A 20776-nucleotide genomic window follows, 5' to 3' on the forward strand; every position below is an offset into this window, starting at 1 on the left:
AGAAATTCAGTAACACCAGCCACGTGTCAAGTATTCAAGAGCCACATGTGCCTAGTGGAAACTGGAGAGAACAGTTACAGAACATTTCCATCATCACAGAACTTTTAATAAATGGCACTGAAGTAGTTCACTATACTGCAATGTGTTAAGGACTTGAATAATATTAAAAACAGAGTTTAAAGGGGAAGGACTAGTTAACTTTTGTGTTGCATAGAGGACGTGACCTCTTAGGACTTCAGCAGGTGGAGAAGGAAGGACACATCTAGGGCTGCGGAACAGCACAGGTGACATGTGGAGACATCGGGGTGCAGTGGTATTTAGGGAGCCTCACCTACATCAAGAAGGCTGGGCAGAAAAGGACACAGGTATTCTAGGAAATTCAGCCAAGTTATAAAAGCTTTTGAATATCAGTGTGAAGAAACCTGGGCTTTACTCTCTAGGTAAATAATAAGCCAAGCAAAACTTTAAATACAAGAGTGAGGGGTCCAAATGTAAAGTCGTATGCAATATTCCAGCTTGCACAAAAGGCAAAAAAAAAAACACACAAGCAAACAACAACAAAACCTACTTACCTCCACTTAGTAATTTCATGACCAGCCAAAGTTCATCTTTTACCACAAAAGAGGTGTAATAGGTCACTACGTTGGGATGGCTGCACTGACTCATGGCTTGAATTTCTTTCTATAAAAAGAAAAAAACATGACATAGTCTCATGGGGTAAAAATCAGGAAGCAAAACACAAGAGAACCACAACTGAGTACCTAGGCACCTCTCCTACTTAGAAGTACATGTGGGGGGCTGCCTAAATCATTAGTTCAAAGAAGCTGCACGAGAACTAACTCACTCATCCTAATTATCAACTTGCTGGAATTCAGAAAGGCCTCTACAGGAGACCATAGAGCCCTGGGGTGCCTGGGTGGCTCAGCTGGTTGAGCGTCCACTTTGGCTCAAGTGATCTCATGGTTTGTGAGTTCAAGCCCCGCATCAGGCTCTGTGCTGACAGCTCAGAGCCTAAAGCTTGCTTCGGATCCTGTGTCTCCCTCTCTCTCTGCCTCTACCCCACTCATGCTCGCTCTCTCTCCCTCTTTCTCTCCCAAAAATAAATAAAAACCTTAAAAAAAGAAAAAAGGAGACCATAGAGTCCTGTGGACCGGTCACAGGACACAGATACTGCAGGTGGGCATATCACCCAGACCACTCCTTACTCAGCAGGAGAGCCCCCACTGCACATGACTGAGATGACTGAGTGCCTCCTACCTGCGTGGAAGGCCGCAACAGAGAAAGAAAAGGCTGAATGAGTCATTGGGGGACCTGGGTCCTCCTGCCAAGCCTCAACTCTGGTGGATCTTAGATCCTTCTTCATCCAGAACTGTTTCTGCTTCTCAGGACTGCTGAGAAGTAAATGAGCAAATACCTATGAAGATGCTAGAACATAATTTCCCAAACTCTATCTCTTGGTAGATAGTCCATCAAGAAAAAAGCGGGGGAGGGGCAGGCTAGCAAAATAAGCTTGGGAAACATCTCACTCTAAAAGGGTCACAGGGAATATTAATACTGTCAAAGGCTCTGAGAAGTCCTACAGTAGATAAGCTGTCCTCCTTGAATCCATATAAACAATGCAGTTATAGAATGCTTTATGGGTTACAGTTTAGGAAACGCTACTACTATAGAGGAAAAAAATTTTCCTACAGAGATATAAAACAATAAAGTTTTGAAATCAAACAAGCAACTTCAATAAACTAAATTTTCCTACAATACTCAAGTTCCCATTGGTTTTGCTGTGTTGTTTTAAGTTATTGCCAGATGACTCCTATAAAGTTTCAGTCTCCAAAAGTGAGGGAAATAAAAGCAAAAATGAACTACTGGGACCTCACCAAGATAAAAAGCTTCTGCACTGCAAAGGGAACAATTGACAAAACTAAAAGGCAACTGACAGAATGGGAAAAGATAGTTGCAAATTACATATCATATAAAGGGTTGGTAACCAAAATCTATAAAGAACTTACCAAACTCAACACCTGAAAAACAAATAATCCAGTGAAGAAATGGGGAGAAGACATGGATAGACACTTTTCCAAAAGAAGACATCCAGATGGCCAACAGGCACATGAAAAGAAGCCCAATATTACCCAGCATCAGAGAAATACAAATCAAAACCACACTGAGATACTATCTCACACCAGTCAGAGTGGCTAAAATTAACAAGTCCAGAAACAACAGATGCTGGCGAGGATGTGGAGAAAGGGGAACCCTCTTGCACTGCTGGTGGGAATGCCAACTGGTGTAGCCACTCTGTAAAACAGTGTGGAGTTTCCTCAAAAATTTAAAAATAGAATTACCCTACAACCCAGAAATAGCACTACTAGGAATTTATCCTAAGGACACAGGAGTGCTGATGCACAGGGGCACATGGACCCCTACGTTTACAGCAGTGCTGTCAACAATAGTCAAATTATGGAAAGAGCCTAAATGCCCATCAACTGGTGAATGGATAAAGAAGATGTGGTTTATATGTACAATGGAATACTACTCGCCAATGAGGAAGAATGAAATCATTCCATTTGCAGCAACGTGGATGGAACTCAAGGGTATTATGCTAAGTGAAATAAGTCAGGCAGAGAAAGATAGATACCATATGTTTTCACTCATATGTGGAACAGGAGAAACCCAGGGAAAAAATCAGGTATAAACAGAGAAGCAAACCATAAAAGACTCTTAAATACAGACGGGGTGCCTGGGGCGGTCAGTCGGTTGAGCATCGACTTCAGCTCAGGTCATGATCTCATTGATTGTGGGTTCAAGCCTTGTGTTGGGCTCTTGCTAACAGCTAGCTCAGAGCCTGGAGCCTGCTTCAGATTTTGTGTCTCCTTCTCTCTCTGACCCTCCCCTGCTTGTGCTGTCTCTCTCTCTCTCCGTCTCTCTCTCTCTCAGAAATAAATAAAACACTTAAAAAATTTTTTAAAAAGACTCTTAAATACAGAGAAGAAACTGAGTGTTGATGAGGGGGTTGGGGGAGAGGGGAGAATGGGTGATGGGTACTGAGAAGGGCACCACGAGCACTGGGTTGTATGTAAGCGATGTATCATGGGAATCTATCCCCAAAACCAAAAGCACACTGTATACACTGTATGTTAGCCAACTGACAATAAATTATATTTAAAAAAAAGAAAAACAGAAAAAACATGCTAGAAAAAAATAAAATAAAGCTTCAGTTAGTCTTCAATCAAGGGTATCAGACAAGTGTAACTCCCTTTCACGGTGCCGTCCAAAAGCCATGAAAAATAATGTAAGTCATCCAAGAAACCTCATTTATGCTATTATGTATTTATGATGAAATAACAGTGCATTTATGCAGCCTATAAATACTTTAAATAATAAAGAGCATCTAGTTAACTTTGAATTAATTTTACATGGCCTGGCCAGAATATTCCACATGGGGCTGCAATCCTTGCATCTACAGTACTACCTAATCCTCAAACTGCTTAGACCCTGTGTCAGAATACTTGACTGAAATACCATGCCACATGCCACATACATACACCTTAATATCTATGCTTATATGAGTGCTTTTTACCAAGGATAAACAGAGAAAAATCACTAATTTTTCCATTTTCATTATACGACACTTTCCCTTCCTCATTTCCCTCATCCATTAACTAATTACAGGTTTTCTGAATCTGACACTTTTCAACTCAGCTACTCCTGTCCTTTGAACAAGATCCGAAACCTGAGGCCCAGTTTCCATCTGTTTCTGGTGTTAGGTTTTGACAGCACAAGACGCTGCTGAAGGAGAAATGCGACACCGGCCAAGCTCTTCCTACCTGAAGTCAGCAGCACCTGATCAACTGTGGGGACGGGACGGAGGGCCCGCTGGGAAGGCATGCAGCATGAGGTGGGGTCCAGTCCACACAGATGCCCCCCGATACTCACAGAAACAAGAATACTGTTTCTGAAACATTCTCATCATTTTAATCCACATTCTCGTCATTTTATATTTAATGCAAATGAATGCTTATCTAGCTTTCTAACTCCAAACTTTTAAATGCTTAATCTAAAAGAACAATAAACAACCAATGCACTGAAACAATATTGGGCCAGACTCTGGAAAAAAAACATGTTTTCTTGCACTTTCCATTTAGATGGGCAGTATTACTTCCTACCCAGAGTATCAGGTTCTCTAACACTGCAGTGAACAAACTGTGGAGGGGAGAGGGGTGCGTGCATACATGTGTGGTGTATGTGTGTGTATGTGTATGAAAGAGAGAGAGAGGGAGGGAGGGAGGGAGAGAGAGTGTAAGGGGTAGAGGGGAAATGGTGATGGGGACATGGATAGAGGGAGGGAGGGAGAGAAAAACTCTTTCAATTAACCTGTGGATATAACTTAAGTTCTAATGCTTCAAAATTTTGGGTCTTAGAGGTACCAGATGGACATTTAAAGGTCCTGAAGATTTGGGGGCACCTGGATGGCTCAGTCAGTTGAGTGTCTGACTCTACTTTTCAGCTCAGGTCATAATCCCAGAGTCATAGGATCAAGTCATGAGTTAGGCTCTGCACTGAGCATGGGGCCTACTTGGGATTCCCTCCCTCCCCCTTTCTCTCTCTCTCTCTGCCTCTGTCCCTCTCCTGCTCTCTCTCTAAAATAATAATAATATTAATTATATATATATAAAATTCCTGAGGATTTAAGAGAAAAAGGGGGGGGGGACGTAGATACTGCCCCTACTAATACACCCCCAGGACCAACATGAGGGCAGACAGAGGAAGAGGCAGAAAACCTCAGAGCAGACTTGCCATCAGTCTGACCACTCAAAACCTCACCTCCTTCCTCGGAGCCTCACTGTCCTTCTTCACGGCTTGGCTAGGGCTCCATATNAATACTTAAAGATATGGTAAAACCTGACTTAGGGAGAAACACCAGTCACTCTGCCTCAGCATATGACATGTGCTACCACTGAGCCGCCATGATAAGTAATATTTCCACAAGCAGTACAGAAATACACTTAATAGAAGAACAAATGAGGTACTCTACCTGCCCATCCAACCCTTATTTGTTTATACGTAAGCATTTTGTTTAGTTGCCTTCTAGAGAGATGTAAAATATTTTATTTATACATTTATATTTTTGCTCTGGTCTGAATGTTTGTACCCATCCCCGAATTCATAAGCCTGATGGCATTAGGAAAGGAGGCCTCTGAGAGGTGACTGGGTCTTGAGGAGGGAGCTCTCCTGAATGAGGTCTGTGCCAGTGTAAAAGAGACCCCAAAGAGCTAGCTCACTCCTTCTGCCACATGAAGTAGTGAGAAGTCTGTGACCTAGAAGAAGGCTCCCACTCGACCATGCCAGCACCTTGACCTTGGACCTCCAGTCTCCAGAACTGCGAGACATAAATCACTATGAATTATAAGCCACCAAATCTATAGAAGTTTTCTTATGGCAGCCCGGATAGATTAAGACAACTGTAAATGTTTTTTATATTTTGAAAATATTTCTTGAATCAAATGTTCTTTCCACAGAACTACTCTCTCCATTTCTTTTCAGAACAGTGAAGACAGCTGCTTTTTGAATTGTTCCTTGGTAACAGTCTACCAGATAAATTATCCAAGCTTTTCCCAATGTCCTAACTTTATCACAGGGTAGGCAAAGCCCTTTATTCCCAAACATATTCATTTCTCCCTATTTCTAAAAGTGGCAAAAGCATCGCCCAAAGATGAATAAGTGGGTATGATTTTTAAAAAAGTCTTCAGGGTGCCTGGGTGGCTCAGTTGGTTGAGCTCCAACTCTTGATTTCAGCTCAAGTCATGATCTCAAGGTCGTGGGAACATGCTCTGCATGGGGCTCTGCATTGAGCATGGAACCTACTTAAGATTCTCTCTCTCCCATTGCCCCCCTTCCCTGCTCATGCTCACTCTCTTTAAAAAATAAAATAAAAAAGGTTTACCCAATTCTTCCTACAAAATGAACGGGTTCTAAAACTCCATGCCCTTAACTAGGACACAATCCATAGATGCGTGGTTTGGAACAATGCTTCTCAAACTTGAAAGTGTACACAGATCACCTGGGGACCATGTGAAAATGCAGACTCTGATTCAGTCGGTCTGGGGTGGTGCCTGAAATTCTCCATTTCTATCAGGCTTCCAAGTAGGTTGTTTAGGCCCAGAAACCAGACTGAGTGACAAAATGGAGGAAAGCAAACAGAGGCACTTGGGTGGGGGACAGGCGAAAGGAAGGAGCGCCATGGGTTGCAGTGAAGGCGATGGGGTCAGAGCCTGAGGGGAGCAAGCCCAGCGGCACCACCTAGCTGAGTCTGAGCTGAAGAAAGGGGTGGGAAACAAAGATAAATAGGGGAGACTAGTAAACATTCAAAGGGAGAGAAGAACACCAGGTCATGATCAGAAGAACTTACAGATCTCTGAAATCTGGGCAACACATTTGCCAAAACTACGGTCCAGGACTATATAACCCAGTGACTGCCTCGGACGTCTAGTGAAATAAGACAGACATGCCATCAGGTGCCAAAGCCCAGTATTTAATCTGCCCCGGGGACCCGAAAGCTGGATCTGCTCGTGCAGCTTCATCCGAAACACATCTCACATGGAATTTCACAAGTGGGAAAACCGGCCTAAAACGGGATCGTGAGAAAAAGGCCGCCCCATCTGCCAGCACTGAAGCGGCAGCCACAGCAGCAGCCCTGTGCTGGGAGCCAGGTGGGCGGACGACAGTCCTACGGGGGACACGCGCGCACGGCTGCTGTGTCAGCCCAGCCAGCCACGTTTACCCAAGCAGGGCATGACACGGGCTTCTCACGTGGCACAGTCCAGGTTTGGTGGGGGAATATCACACAGAATAGCCTAGAAATAGGATTCCTTGGGAAGAAAAAAGAAAAACTTAACAACAACAATAAAATTTTACAAAACTACCAATAACCCAAAAACTAAAAAAAAAAAAAAAAAAAAAAAAAAAAAGGANTAGGGATTCTGTGTCTCCCTCTCTCTGTCCCTGCCTCCCTCTCTCTCTCTCTCAAAAATAAACATAATTTTTAAAATATACAAAAAATAAAATAAAATCTTCTAAAAATAAAAATAAAAACCACAGAGCACAGAAAAGAGTTTGAAGATATAAAAATTAGGGAAAGTTAGGTCTAGTGTCTTTTGTCCCTGAAACCAGGAGACTCACAAAGCACTGAAAGAAATTTCATTACAGAAAAGGAACAGTTTAAATGGATTCTGAATTCAAACTATTAAACTACACTCAACCAAATTAGCATATTTTCACAGCTTACATAAATCCTAAATAAATTCTTCTTCATCTGATATTGGTGGCAAAATATCCCACTCAGTCTTAGTTAGGAATCGAGTCTCTCAGCCTCCAACATCATGTGCAGTTAAATCTGAGAAGATGCTATTTCTAACTTTATTCTAGAGCAGTGGTTTTCAACCTTGGCTGCATATTGAAATCACCTGGGGAGCTTTAAAAAAAAAAAAAAAAACAGGGCCTGAAGCCTAACACCAGAGATGCTGATGCAAATTGGTTTAGGATAAGAGGCTGGGAATGAAATGTTTCAAAAGCTCCCAGGTGATTCTCTTGTTTGGTCAAGGTTGAGAACCGCTGTTTTGAAGCTAAGCACTAAGATGCATCACTCCTTCAACAAAATACTGAAACATCTACCTCTCAGGCACATTTCCACACTGCAACTTTCAATCCTTTAAAAAGGGGAAAATATGTATTATTTACAAATACTATCAAATGAAACCTATGTTTCCAAATGCAAGAGATAACCAGATACATCTTTAAAATGTATGCAGGGGCGCCTGGGTGGCTCAGTCGGTTAAGCATCCGACTTCGGCTCAGGTCATGATCTCACGGTTCGTGGGTTCGAGTCCTGCGTCGGGCTCTGTGCTGACTGCCAGCTCAGAGCCTGGAGCCGGTCTCTGGATTCTGTGACTCCCTCTCTCTCTGACCCTCCCCTGCTCACGCTGTCTCTATCTCTCTCTCAAAAATAAATAAAACATTAAAAATTTTTTTAAATAAGAAAAATAAAATGTATGCAACATCCTGGTGGGCTAAGGATTCCTTAAACGATGAGCATAATAGCCACGTTAAATAACACTTCAGAAAGTCATTCTCCAGCTCGCAATTCTGTACCATCGGCATCATCGTGAAGGGTGACCTAATCACCAATCATAAATAGCCTGAAACTGTACATGGCAAAATTAAAAAAAGACAAAAGCAAAACCTATAAACCTCAATGATCTCAGATGTCAGCCAAGAAACGGAAGGAAAAGATTGAAAGAGTTGTTATGAAAGCAATGTATTTTTCTTTTTGGACTGTCATTTTCAATCAGGAGAATGTCAGCATGAGATCTTTCAACTGTAAAAAATTATGTATCATGTGTGCAGCAAACTCTCACCTCTTTTCAAATAAGAGTATCAACAGAGAAAAACTTAAGAAATAGTCAAATATTTCAACTTGTACCCTTTACAAATGAATCAACCAATGTTCCTTGCCATTCAGTTTTGTAGCTACTTTTATAGGACTTTGTATCTGTGTTTATCCAAGTGCAGTCCATTGAAGACAGGATTAGAAATGGGAAAAGTCTAGATAAGACAGGAAAATATTTTTAAGAAATTGGGTGAAGGAGGGGCCTGGGTGGCTCAGTCAGTTGAGCATCCGACTCATGGTTTTGGCTCAGGTCATGGTCTTGCAGTTTCGTGGGTTCAAGCCCTGTATTAGGCCCTACCCTGGCAGTGCAAAGCCTGTTTGGGATTCTCTCTCTCCCTCTTTCTGTCCCTCCCCCACTTGTGCTGTCTCTCTCTCAAAATAAATAAAGAACTTAAAAAAAAGAAGTCAGGAGAACGGGAGCATAAATTCCACGACAGCCCTATTCAGTGTTTGCAGAGCAGTATTTACAAGTAGAGGAAGCAACTGTAAAAAGTAGACAGTCATGGTAGTCGAACAGTGGGTAAATCCCTCGAAATCAGCAGGGAAATCACAAAGGGTAAACATCTACTTGCTGGCCAAAGAGAACGCACATCTCGGGGCCTTCTGGCTTGGTGATGATGTCACAAAGTTGGACACCCTGCAAAAACTGTCCAAACAAAACAGAAGAATTTTGCTTGGACACGTAAGAAGCCGCTGGTATAGTTATCTTCTTCAAAAGAAACAAGGAGAGGAAAAGGAAGGGAAGAATCAAAGTGTGATGCTGAAATACTGTAGGAAAACCCAATGGGGAGGAGCCAATTTCTCCCGCCATCGGCTGAGAAGTTCTTCAGCAAGCTGTAAGAAGAATGCCCTATGACTTCTGGAAGCTCTTAAGTTGCCCTTCATGGAATCGGAACCAGATTCAGCTATCAATAATAGCTGTTTGATCATTTAATTGACTACGATTGGGAGTCCTGGAAAAAGTCAAGTCAAAGACTTCATTAAAAACAGAAACAGGAAGAAATTCTGTCCGCCAATTTATGTTGTTGGAAACCTCCGGGCCAACTTTTAGCACAGCTGCTCTATTTGGCTTCTTCACCAAACAATGAGAAAGTGAGGTCAAATGTGTCTTTTTCTATTTTTGTGGTGACCCCCACCCCCCGCTGGGGGCCAGTCTACAGCCTGGGGTTCTGCCAGGGAACAGCCCTCCTGCAAAAGCGGCCAAAGCCCTGCCTGACACACTCAGACCTTCACCCTGAGTGTTCCACAGTCCTTCTGTTTCCACAGCAGCTAATTAATTGTGGAAATAACCAAACCAAAATAAAGAAGATAACAGAGGAAAGAACAAAATTATTTGTCTCAACCCAAGCCAATAACATTTTCCAGAAGTCTATGTGGGTGGCAAAAGGGAGGTATAAAAAATAAACAAGATGTAACTAAAGTTGTATTCAATCTAGGCATGTTTTCCTCATTTTCTCCTATTCTGAAAATAAGTATGCACTGGGGTTCTCTGTTACTAAGCACATGTAAGTCCAAAAACATGTGTCCTTACAATATTCATTTCTGCTTACTCTTTGGTAAAAAAATGAGGTGTTAAGTATTTTAGCAAACCATTTTTAAAAATCTTTTTTCAGTGTTTATTGAGAGAGAGAGACAGAGCATGAGCAAGGGAGGGGCAGAGAGAGAGGGAGACACAGAATCTGAAGCAGGTTCCAGGCTTTGAGCTGTCAGCACAGAGCCCCATGCAAGGCTCAAACCCACAAACCGTGAAATCATGACCTGAGCCAAAGTCAGACACTCAACCAACAGAGCCACCCAGGCCGACCCAGCAAGTCTTTCTAATACATGTATAAAAGCACTTAAAAAGAAATTCAACTAGTACGTTTATTATCTGAATCAACTGTAACATTTAAATTTGACGTTCCAAAATAAAAATTGTTTTCTCCAGCCAAATCACACTTTTTTCCAACAAATCACAAATCACATGCCAGCTAATGTAACTTTAGAGCTGTAAAAATAAATTAGTTTTGCATATATAATAGTTATTCTCTAATTTCTTAAAAATGTATGTCTTCAAAATATCCAAAATTCTCTTATTCCTAATCCTGCCCTCAGTTGGACTATACTTTGGGAAAAACAAACATCAAGTGTATGAAAATAATTACAAAACTAAGTGTCAAGTTTCAAGCAACAGTACAAAATTTAATGTCTGAGACCTGAAATGCTCAAAATAGTACATTCAGTAAAGTAGGCTTGTATTTTAATGCCATACTCTTGTTGTAAAAGATTGTACAAGAAATCGTCAAATGCAATGTGTTACCACATATGGTAAAGAATGAGTTGGGATATGAATAATTAATCTACTAATTAAAAAATTCTTTGGTTCAAAAAGCATGAAGAAATACTTTCATTTATATAATAAGGAAATCGTACAGCATAGCTTCTAGCTTTTTAAGCTGGCATCCGCAAACCAGTATAATTTTTTTCTACAATAAGCAAGGCTTACAAAAGTATCAATACAATTACAGACATTAGGTAAAACTACACATACACAAAATGTTTTTTTTTTTAAATTTTTAAACCTTGGGGTGCCTGAGTGGCTCAGTCGGTTATGCTTCGGACTTTGGCTCAGGTCATGATCTCACGGCTGGTGACTTCATGCCCCATGTCGGGCTCTGTGCTGACAGCTCAGAGCCTGGAGCCTGCTTCAGATTCTGTGTCTCCCTCTCTCTCTGCCCTTCCCCCACTCATGATTGAGTGATCTCTCTCTCTCAAAAATAAATATTAAAAAATGTAATTTTGGGGGCGCCTGGGTGGCTTAGTCGGTTGGGTGTCCGACTTTCGCTTAAGTCATGATCTTGCGGTTCGTGGGTTTGAGCCCCGCACCGGGCTCTGTGCTGACTGCCAGCTCAGAGCCTGGAGCCTGTTTCAGAGTCTGTTACTCCCTCTCTCTTCTGGCCCTCCCCTGCTCGCACTGTCTCTCTCTCTCTCTCTCTCTCCCCTAGAAATGGATAAAACATTAAAGAAAAAATTTTTTAAATGTTATGTAAAAAAAAGGTAATTTTTTAAACCTCAATTAAAAGGGGCAGAAATGCATTCTAGCTAGAGCTGCTCAGAGGTCCACAAATATTGTAACTTAATTTTAAAAGTATGAAGAAGCCTATGTCAGACAACAACTATTAGGGGATAATTAAACCATTCTCTCAAATGACCATTAGGCAAAATAAACACCTAATGCTTTATTCTCCAAAATAACCTACAAATCATAGCTAATTCATTCTTTTAAAGACAAGTACAGTAAGTAGAGAGAAAGAGAGAAAATGAGAAGGGAGGGAAGAACAGATCAAGAGAAGTAAGAAATAATAAAATAACATTATAGCAGAAAACCAAAATGAGGGCAGTGACTTTGTTCTGAGGAAAGTAAGCTCTCGATTTATCTATGAATCCTGTCAGTGAAATATCCTTATAAAGATGATATAGGAAGAGAAGGACATATACCAGATTTTTTCCAACTAGAGCCTAAGAAGCTCTTTCATTATGTACACAGGAAACACAGATGGCACCCCATACTCAAATGTATGCACTTACAATAGAATGTTAGTAACCCTACAATACTGGAGTGACTTGACTCTATCCTTAATTATAAGCATAGTTTGCTAGTAATCAGTAAAAATCAGTGATTTTTAAAAGTAACTTCATAAAAAGAACTGATGTTTAAAAACACAGAACCATAGACTTCATTGATAAAAATAAGTTTTGCCATCAAGTAGAATTCCTCACTGAACAAATGAGGAGACTAAGGGCCAGAGGCACAACTGATTCATCTCAAGTCCATGATCCAAGTGAAGAATACGAGCCCTCTGACCGAGGAAGCAATTCTCCCTCCATCACAAGTTTTGGCAATCGGGTAGCCATTGTTTTTTGAAACAATTTTGCTCATATTCGTCACCCATCATATGCTAAAATATTTCAATGATCATTACATATTAGTTCATAATGGAATCACTTAATTGGACCTTTTTTTTCCTTGAAGAAGCAAGCACTTTGCCTGGTCCCAGGGCCACGGTTTCTCTTACACACATAGCATTCCTGCCATAAGAATTAAAATGTATGTTTTGATGGCATTGATGTATATGAAGGAATGAAAAAATGCTACTGAGTTTTCTGTGACTAAGTTCCAAAGATAAGACTAAAAATATGAGAGCTCTAGTCTAGAGAAAAAACATTGAGAAGGATATGGCTAAAGTCTAAAAATCATGAAGTCAAGTAAGGTGATGCATCAAAATGTTCACCAGTTCCTGGGTAAAAATAAAGAAGAGTACCCTGGAGATTGGAAAAAGTGGGTTTTAAGATGAATAAAAGGAAGGACGACTATGACACATTTATGAAACTATCATCTCGTGACAGAGACCCAAAGATGAGTTCAGAAAAAGCAGGTTAATTCTTCACTCATGAAATGGATTTTAAGGGAAGTAAGCGGGCCCTTGAGTAGCATCCCTAACCTTTGAGGCTGACCACAAACCAGAGAACTAAGCTCTTTCAGGAAACCTCAAGGCCATCTGTACATAGAATATACCAGTCGGCATGACAGTGGGTTGGACCCATTTAGGAAGCCTTAAATTCCTACTTAAAAGCAAGGACTGTACACTAGAGAATCTGTCTATACTCTGTTAAACCATGTCTAGATGGAAAAAGTGTTGAAAGACATCCCTAGCTCAAAAAGCTCACCAACCCAATATAAAAATAACAAACTCATTTACCAGTCCCCAGGCTCCTCCCAAAATAGGAATCATCTTTGTTTTCCCATTGCTTGGCTCAGTGTCTAGCATCTAGTAGGGTTTAATAATCACACAGTCAACAAGGTCTGCTCTAAAACTATAAATACCTCCCAGAGTGTGTTAAGCCTATTATATAGTCATTTACAACACTGTAGGATTAAAAAATGTGGGATTAGCAAATCTCAGAAATTACCAAAGCCTCTAGGTTGGGATGGTCAGAAATACAGAACATATCATAACATTCCCTGCTTCCTGGAAAATTAACCACCAAATCATCACACCTAAAGAGATTAGGGTACAGTTACAGGTCAAACTCTAAAACATATATGAAAACTTAAAAGCATGCATAGAAAAAGAATTAGATCAACTAAATGCTATTTGTGTAATACCAAGAAAAAACATTAGGTTAGGGTTTTCTAACCTAATTGCCTAATTGCCTTTGTTCTCTGATATGTACACCCAAAACCCATCTTTCTAATGGGCCTAAGCACAATGTAAAAACTTGTTAAATATTTACCAAATTACTAAATGTATATATATGAGATCTGGAATCAAATTTTTGTTGAGGAATATTATAGTACTCATTTCAACAATATATATTTTGTTTCAATTATCAATTACTTAGCACCAATGATTTCATCTAATGTATTTTTTTTTTTCTTCCCTTCATTCTCAGAGAAGCTGGCTTCAGATATCATGACCACCTGGGATTTCTGGGTGGCTCAGGCACTTAAGCGCCCAACTCTTGATTTCAGCTCAGGTCATGATCTCACGGTACATGAGTTCGAGCCCCACATCAGGCTCTGTGCTGGTAGCATGGAGCCTGCTTGGGATTTTCTCTCTTTCTCTCTCTCTCTCTCCCTCTCTGCCTCTTTGTGCACTATCTCTCTCAAAATAAATTAACTTTAAAAACAAGAAAAAGAAAATAAGGAAGGAAGGAAGGAAGGGAGAAGAAAGAAAGAGTCATGACCATTTGAACCCTTTGTCAGCCAAACCTGACATAAACTCCACATGACCACAGAATCTGACAGGCTGTCCATCTGCCCTGTGAGTGTAAACCCCCCTTTCCTATGGGAGTTGGTGCAAAGGAGCAGGGACAGAGCCGAGGTAGGAAGTGGGAGGCGACAGAGTTTCAGCAGGGGAGGCAGATGTTCGAACTGCCAGCAAATAGTTGATAACTGTGACTTCTATGACATAACACTCACAAGATAAGGATTTCAGTGGTCATTGTTTCTTACAAGAACAATAGCTTCCAGTTAACACACGGCACAGTTTGTGAAATGATGCAGAGCACTGACCTGTACATAATGGGCACACACACACACACACACACACACACACACACACACACACGGAATTAAAGGATTATTAGAATACCGGATGTCCAAACACTGCCAAAATGTGAACCCGCCGAGATAATAAAAGTACAAGCAACAGCAGTATTAGAAAACGAAAGGATTACAACTTCACACCACACAATCTCATGTGCCAATAGCTGGGCCACAAAAGCCTGGCAACATTAGGCAGCCCATAGTGTAAATTCCATTTCTTTTTGTTTGCAAAGGACAAACATCCTAAAGAATCATAGCCATCCCCCCTTTAATCTCTAGAAATATCAAGACATCAAAAGGTCAAGGTTCAAGGGTAAGGAAAGATCAACACAAGAAATCAATACACCTTTTAAATGAAAAGTGGGTAATTATACACATATACTATACTTTCTTAACACAACATGGGCACTAAGAGGGGGAAAAAAAAAAGAGTGAGATAAATAAACTGCTAATAAGCAAACTCATAACTCCTAAAACCTGAGCCAAGCCAGAAAAGCTTCTATGTGCAGCTCTGCCTAAATTACAAGTACTATCTCCAAATGCCACTGTTACTGGTCCCGGTCCCAGGGAAACAGGAAAGGGCGGGGACTGACCCTCCTCCCCTCCTTTCCACCCCCCTCCACCTTACTGCCTCCACTAGGACCCTCCTGTAACTCCCATTGCCGGCAGCAGACTGCTGACAAGAAGCCGACAGAGAGAGAGAATGTGGAGGCTCAGGGCAAACTGGGCCTTGGTAGAGATCAGGGACCACTGCGTCTGCCCAGAAGGCTGGTTCCGGAACTGTCTCAAGTGCTCACAGGTTCCTACAGACCCTGTGTAAATATTGTGCTGGTGCCAACAGGATGCCATGGAACCTCGGACAGAGCACCACAATCAAATACATCATCATGGGCAAATTCGTGAGTGGTATCTCCAGACAGGGCATACTGAAATGTACTCTCCAATGTACTCTCCTCAGTATAGCCTCAGAATCTGAGGACTCCTGGGGCGCCTGGGTGGCTTAGTCGGTTAAGCGTCCGACTTTCGCTTAGGTCATGATCTCACGGTTCGTGGGTTCGAGCCCCGCGTCGGGCTCTGTGCTGACTGCCAGCTCAAGAGTCTGGAGCCTGTTTCAGTCTGTGACTCCCTCTCTCTCTGACCCTCCCCTGTTCACGCTGTCTCCCTCTCTCCTAGAAATAAATAAAACATTAAAAAAAAAAAAAAAAAAAAGAATCTGAGGACTCCTCAAGGGATCTCAGAGATTTTCCAACTCAACTCTCTTTCTAAATAGTACAGTGCAGTTTAGATGACCTGATCAAAGGTAGAAAATAAGTTGGAGGCAGATGCAGGACCTGACTCTCCCCCACAGTTTGTTTAGTGCTTTTTCCACTGGGGGAAAAGTGACCTTCAAAACTGGTCGGGTGACAAAGGCACAATTTTATTGGTCTCTGTAATCACAAGCAACAGAAGGATGCAGCAATAATTTCAGTAAGAGCAAAGAACAGCTGAAGTCTTAAAGAAGGTAAAAAGTAAATATATGCAAATTTGGTGGATTTGGACATTTTCTTTCTTTTTTTTTGAAATTAGCATTAAATTGCGGAAGTCCTTCCTTTAATCTGAGTTAGCTGGCAATCTTTCGCTTCAATCCCAGTGAAATACATGCCTCGTGTAGCCTAATTTAAAATGTGAGGCCAAACAGATCTGGAAAAGTACAGCTTTATCCTTGTACTTAATTTATACTATAGTGTGCTGTAATTAAGCCTGAAATAAAAGCTATATTCTGAGTAAAGACAAAAAGCTCTTGTTAATGAGCTTTTCCCAATGTAGAATACAACAAAAGGCTTCTTCATTTGGAGCCAAATGTCATTATACTTTGTAGCTTGTGTGGAGCTATTGGACTAATATTTGTCCTGGGATTAGGGTTGGGATAACCAATCAGTTAACTCCTCCACTGCAGTTTCCTATTATCCTCAAATAAATGGCCAAAAGGAAAAAAAAAAAAAGAAAGAAAATTGGCAGGCAGAAGGACAACTATATTTATGAGATTAAACTCTCAAACCCTTCACAGTTTGCCGGGCAACTAATAACCATTTGCCAAGCTGTTCATTTAATAATGAGTCAGTTACGCCAAGAGCAAATGTTCCTGCAACCAACCAACGCTACTAGAGTCATACCCACACGGAAAAGCTCCAATCATTTATGTAATGTACGTACTTCATTTAGAGTTAAGAAATACAAGTTGCCACGTACAAGAGACAGACTGCTCTTGTTAGCCAAACGCAAGCCACCCTGCAGTATTCTGAATGACTGAAATGTGTCGGTCATTTTGTAATTTCTCGAAGGCAAAATGACCGACAAACCATTTGGAGAGTAATTCCTGTTTGCATCAGGATTCTAGACAGAGGGCCAGAAGCTCTCCACCCGGCTCGGCACTTACAGTATCACATGGCCTTAGGTCAGCGAACTGCGTCTGCTCCCTGCTTTTCCAAAACAGAGTGTCAGCACTGAGACCATCCCCACCCTGGAATTATGAGGACTGAACAAAATCCTGCTTGTCAAAGCAAAGTAGGTCATACACTATACAACATAATCGGCAGGTACGATATAATTAAGCAGGAGAGGAAAAGCGGTGTGGGCTGCTTTCCAAGAAACACGTGTGTCCAAACAGGAGCGAACACCAAGCTGCCTTTGCTTGCCTTTCACCTGTCTCTCCGGCCCATCTCCACGTACCCAGATGTGAAGAGGAGTAACCAGCAGGGATCCTTCGCTTTTACTTACTAATAGTTCATCCATACTGGTCTGGCATTTTTCCAAGTTGATCCGCTTTATTGCTACACGTTCTTGCCTGGGCTTGCAAAGGGCAGCCTGGACCACAGCAGTAGCTCCGCTGCCTGAAACGAAATAAAGCAACATCAGCTATATGGGGAATGCTGTCTGGTTAATATTCGTAACCCCCTCCATAAATAAAATACCTATTTTTTTAAAAGTCTTCTCCTCAAGGTATTCAGAACATTACCTTTTGACATCTTTGTAAAGCATTTCTAAATCTGAAAATAATTCTTTGTGGGATAAAAAAGGAAAAAGTGTACTGCTCTACAGGCTACAAAAACAGGATCTGTACTCCAGAAGCTACAATCCAGGGGGGCGACCCACATCAAAAAAGCCCACTGCCATATGGCAGGTTCACTGCCGCCCAGAACAAAGGCTGACATAGTAACGGGTCTGAGGTCACAGGGACAAGAGACATGAGCGTCTGAGCACAACAACGCGTGGAGGCCATTACCATCCTTGGCTTCCGGTATTCTCTAACTTCAGTGCCCTTAAAATATCTCAAGCTCTTCTTCCACTTTAGCCCAAACTAAACCACTCCAGCCTGAACTACTTCAGGGTTTCCATGAGATGCTGTGACAACTTATCTGCTCTGAGTGCTCTTTGAGCTTCTTTCTTCTGTACTTGCTCTACAATTAGAAGAACAGGAATCAACCCAAGTATTCTCGTGTTGAAAGCACGACTTTCAACGATGCCAAGCCAAGTGATGCAAATGTGTAATTACAAAAGCTCTCGGCATTCATATGAATTTCCTATTTCTACGGTTTCATGATCATTAGCTAATGCACTCAAACTCCTAGGAGACAGAGTCATGTCATTATCCATATTTTATAAGAGCAAAATGTAGACGTGTAGTGATTTGTGACAGAGCACAAAGAGCTCCTAATCCGATTTATATTCCACAGGGGCAAAAAGACCTCTGGGTTAAGGCATCTCACTTCTGCAGAGAATACCAAAAATCTCCTTCTGATCAGATAAATCCTCTACCCCTGCAAGACTGTCAAGGAGGGAAATAGCTTGCTGATCTCAGGACTGTGTAAAAGAGGGTCAGATCTGACCGTCTACCTTTCTCCTTAAAGCTTTTCTTCTAGGACTACTTCTCTCTCGAATGACTCATCAAATATTAGACAGGGGCGGGGGGAAGCTTTGGGCAATACCGAAGGGAGATCAGTATTAGCTCTCTTACAGATGTGATAGGCAGGTACGACACTTCTAGTGCACACCAATGCTTTCCCACGCCAAGGAAGTGCCCAAGTGGGTTTCTTCAGAGCTGAAATGCTGTCCTTTCTTTCCTCCTGTGATCTCAACATCAGCTCTGGCCCCCTGACCTGGCATCCCAAGCAGATCACCCTATGCTCCAAAACTTCAAGACTCCCATTCCAGAAAGTCCAACCTGTGTTCACCAGGGAAGAAAATCCCCAGGCACTAAACACCCCCTGGATGGTAGGCTCTCTACTCATGCAGTTTTTATTACAAGCTTGTTCATTTTTTATTCCTAGCCTCATTTTATATGTGAGAACACTGGGATTTGGAAAGCTTGCCCAAGCAGCCAAGTGCCTGGGCCGGGGTCTCAGTCAGGTCTTCCAGACTCCAGGCTCCATGCTCTTCCTGCTTCCCATAGGCTAGAGCCCACGCTTCCTTTCCTCGCTTGGCCTGGATCCAGTAAAAAATGGCCTCCATGCCTGAAGAAAAGAGAAATCGCCTAGAGGGAAGATTCAAGTGAGCCTTACTCTCTAGTTCAAGGACAGAGTGCTGTTGTCAGAGGTTGTTAAAAGGGCCTCCCTGTCCCTAATGTCAGTGCCTACCCTATCAGCTTCTATTCCAAGTCCTACCACGTTGGCCTTGGCCCTGCAGATCACAGCATGCTGGGTTCACTCCAGAATGCTCTAGATACCAGAGCCAAATACTACAAAGAGCCCTGCTGATAGTGAAGTGTACTTTCCAGTCAAGGTCTCCAGAACAAGAGACCATCACTGGAGGAGCCACAGAGAAAGTGATAAGTAGCCGGTTAGCCCTGGGCCTGGTATCCAGCAGAGAAATCAACATATGTCTTTAACGGGCTGCTGATGGGAAGCCATTCTTAGCTCTACCTGTTGTAAAGCTCTCCCCAGTTCTACCCCACCCCCCATCCTTAATCCACATCCCAGAACATTTTCAAAGCAGTGGAAGTGAAAACCAGGAAAGATGGAAACAAATTCCCAGAAACGAAACACAAGTGCCTGTAAAATGGGGCTGCCTTCCACAGTCTTTTAAGTCCTTGACTATAAAAAAGTCTCCTGCCTTCCATGGTCATATGCAAGCACATGGACAAATATAAGAATTCTGGAAAGAGAGACAGCAGTAGAGAGAGTCTTTTATCAGAGCTGAGCAACCTCAGAGTTGTTATTACTTAACAACTGTGAGTGACTGAAGAACAACCGGCGCTGTCTCACCTCCTGAAAGAATACACCTGAAACGACTGTCAGAGCATGAACACTCGTAACCACTCACTGGGCGATTTAGGAGATACTGCTTTGACTCCAAAGACTGCCTTCAACCACAGGAGAGATCAAGAGCAATGATAGAGGGGCAGGAAGACTTAAGGACGGTCAAGTCCAGTTCCTGGCATTAGGGATGAGAAAGGGAAGGGAGGCTCACTCTCACCAGAAAGCACCCTGATCCGGATTCCCATTGTTGGAGGCACCCAGGCCACAATGTTTTGTGACAGGAGCCCAGGCTGATTAATATAAAAAAGACCTTCACTGTCTATTCTGATGCCCTGCCCCACTATCATCTGTGGTAAATAATGCCCTACACATTAGAAGTTCTCAACAGCTGCCTAATCAAGTCAAGAGCTAGCTAAGGTAACATTCAACTCAAGAGCCTCTGGTAGGCCACAGTAGCTCCCAAATCTTAGGTTAGTAAGAAGGTTCAGCAAGCATTCTACCCAACCCTGGTAGCAATTTCTCTGTGACACTGGGCCTAATTTCTCTCTAAATCTCAGTTTCCTTGATGGGCATAATAAAATCTACCTGTGAGGCCTAATAACATCCCTGGAAATATCAACTCAATAAATGTTAGGCTTTCTCTGGAATGCATTTCTGTGCCTGCAACGTAAGGGAGGTAGACAGTATCTACAGTGTGCACTATGCCCCGGGGAAAAAGAGAAGGCAAAGTAGTTCCCGGCCAGCACTAAGTATCATTCTGCTTACCAGTAAGACTCAGTCGGTTTAAAAAGGGCAAGAGGAGAGCTAAGCCTGAAAACCAGAGGACTAAGTGATTGCTTAGGTCTGAGACAACATAATGAGTCTAAAACAGAAGAATCCAGAGAATTCTTAAATAGCTATGAATATTCTATAGCTACACTTATTATTGATAATGTACTCTGATATATAAGGTAAAAGTTATTTTTAAAAATCTCTATCTGGACTACATGAATTCATAACTTAGTCCTGCCACAT

The 20776-nt window shown here is 41.9% G+C and overlaps 1 protein-coding gene across 1 annotated transcript in view; it reads right to left on the reverse strand.

Annotated features, from left to right (window-relative positions):
• Positions 1-20776, reverse strand: part of STK39 (serine/threonine kinase 39) — a 258475-nt gene that overhangs the window by 221577 nt on the left and 16122 nt on the right. The window contains exons 3-4 of the mRNA XM_077751175.1: positions 17286-17398; positions 573-681 (exon numbers count right to left, since the gene is read on the reverse strand). Of these exons, the coding sequence (XP_077607301.1) occupies positions 573-681; positions 17286-17398 (222 nt within the window). The remainder of the gene's footprint in view (positions 1-572; positions 682-17285; positions 17399-20776) is intronic.

Source organism: Crocuta crocuta, unplaced genomic scaffold, assembly GCF_008692635.1.
Source record: "Crocuta crocuta isolate KB4526 unplaced genomic scaffold, BGI_CrCroc_1.0 scaffold219, whole genome shotgun sequence".
Taxonomy (NCBI): domain Eukaryota; kingdom Metazoa; phylum Chordata; class Mammalia; order Carnivora; family Hyaenidae; genus Crocuta; species Crocuta crocuta.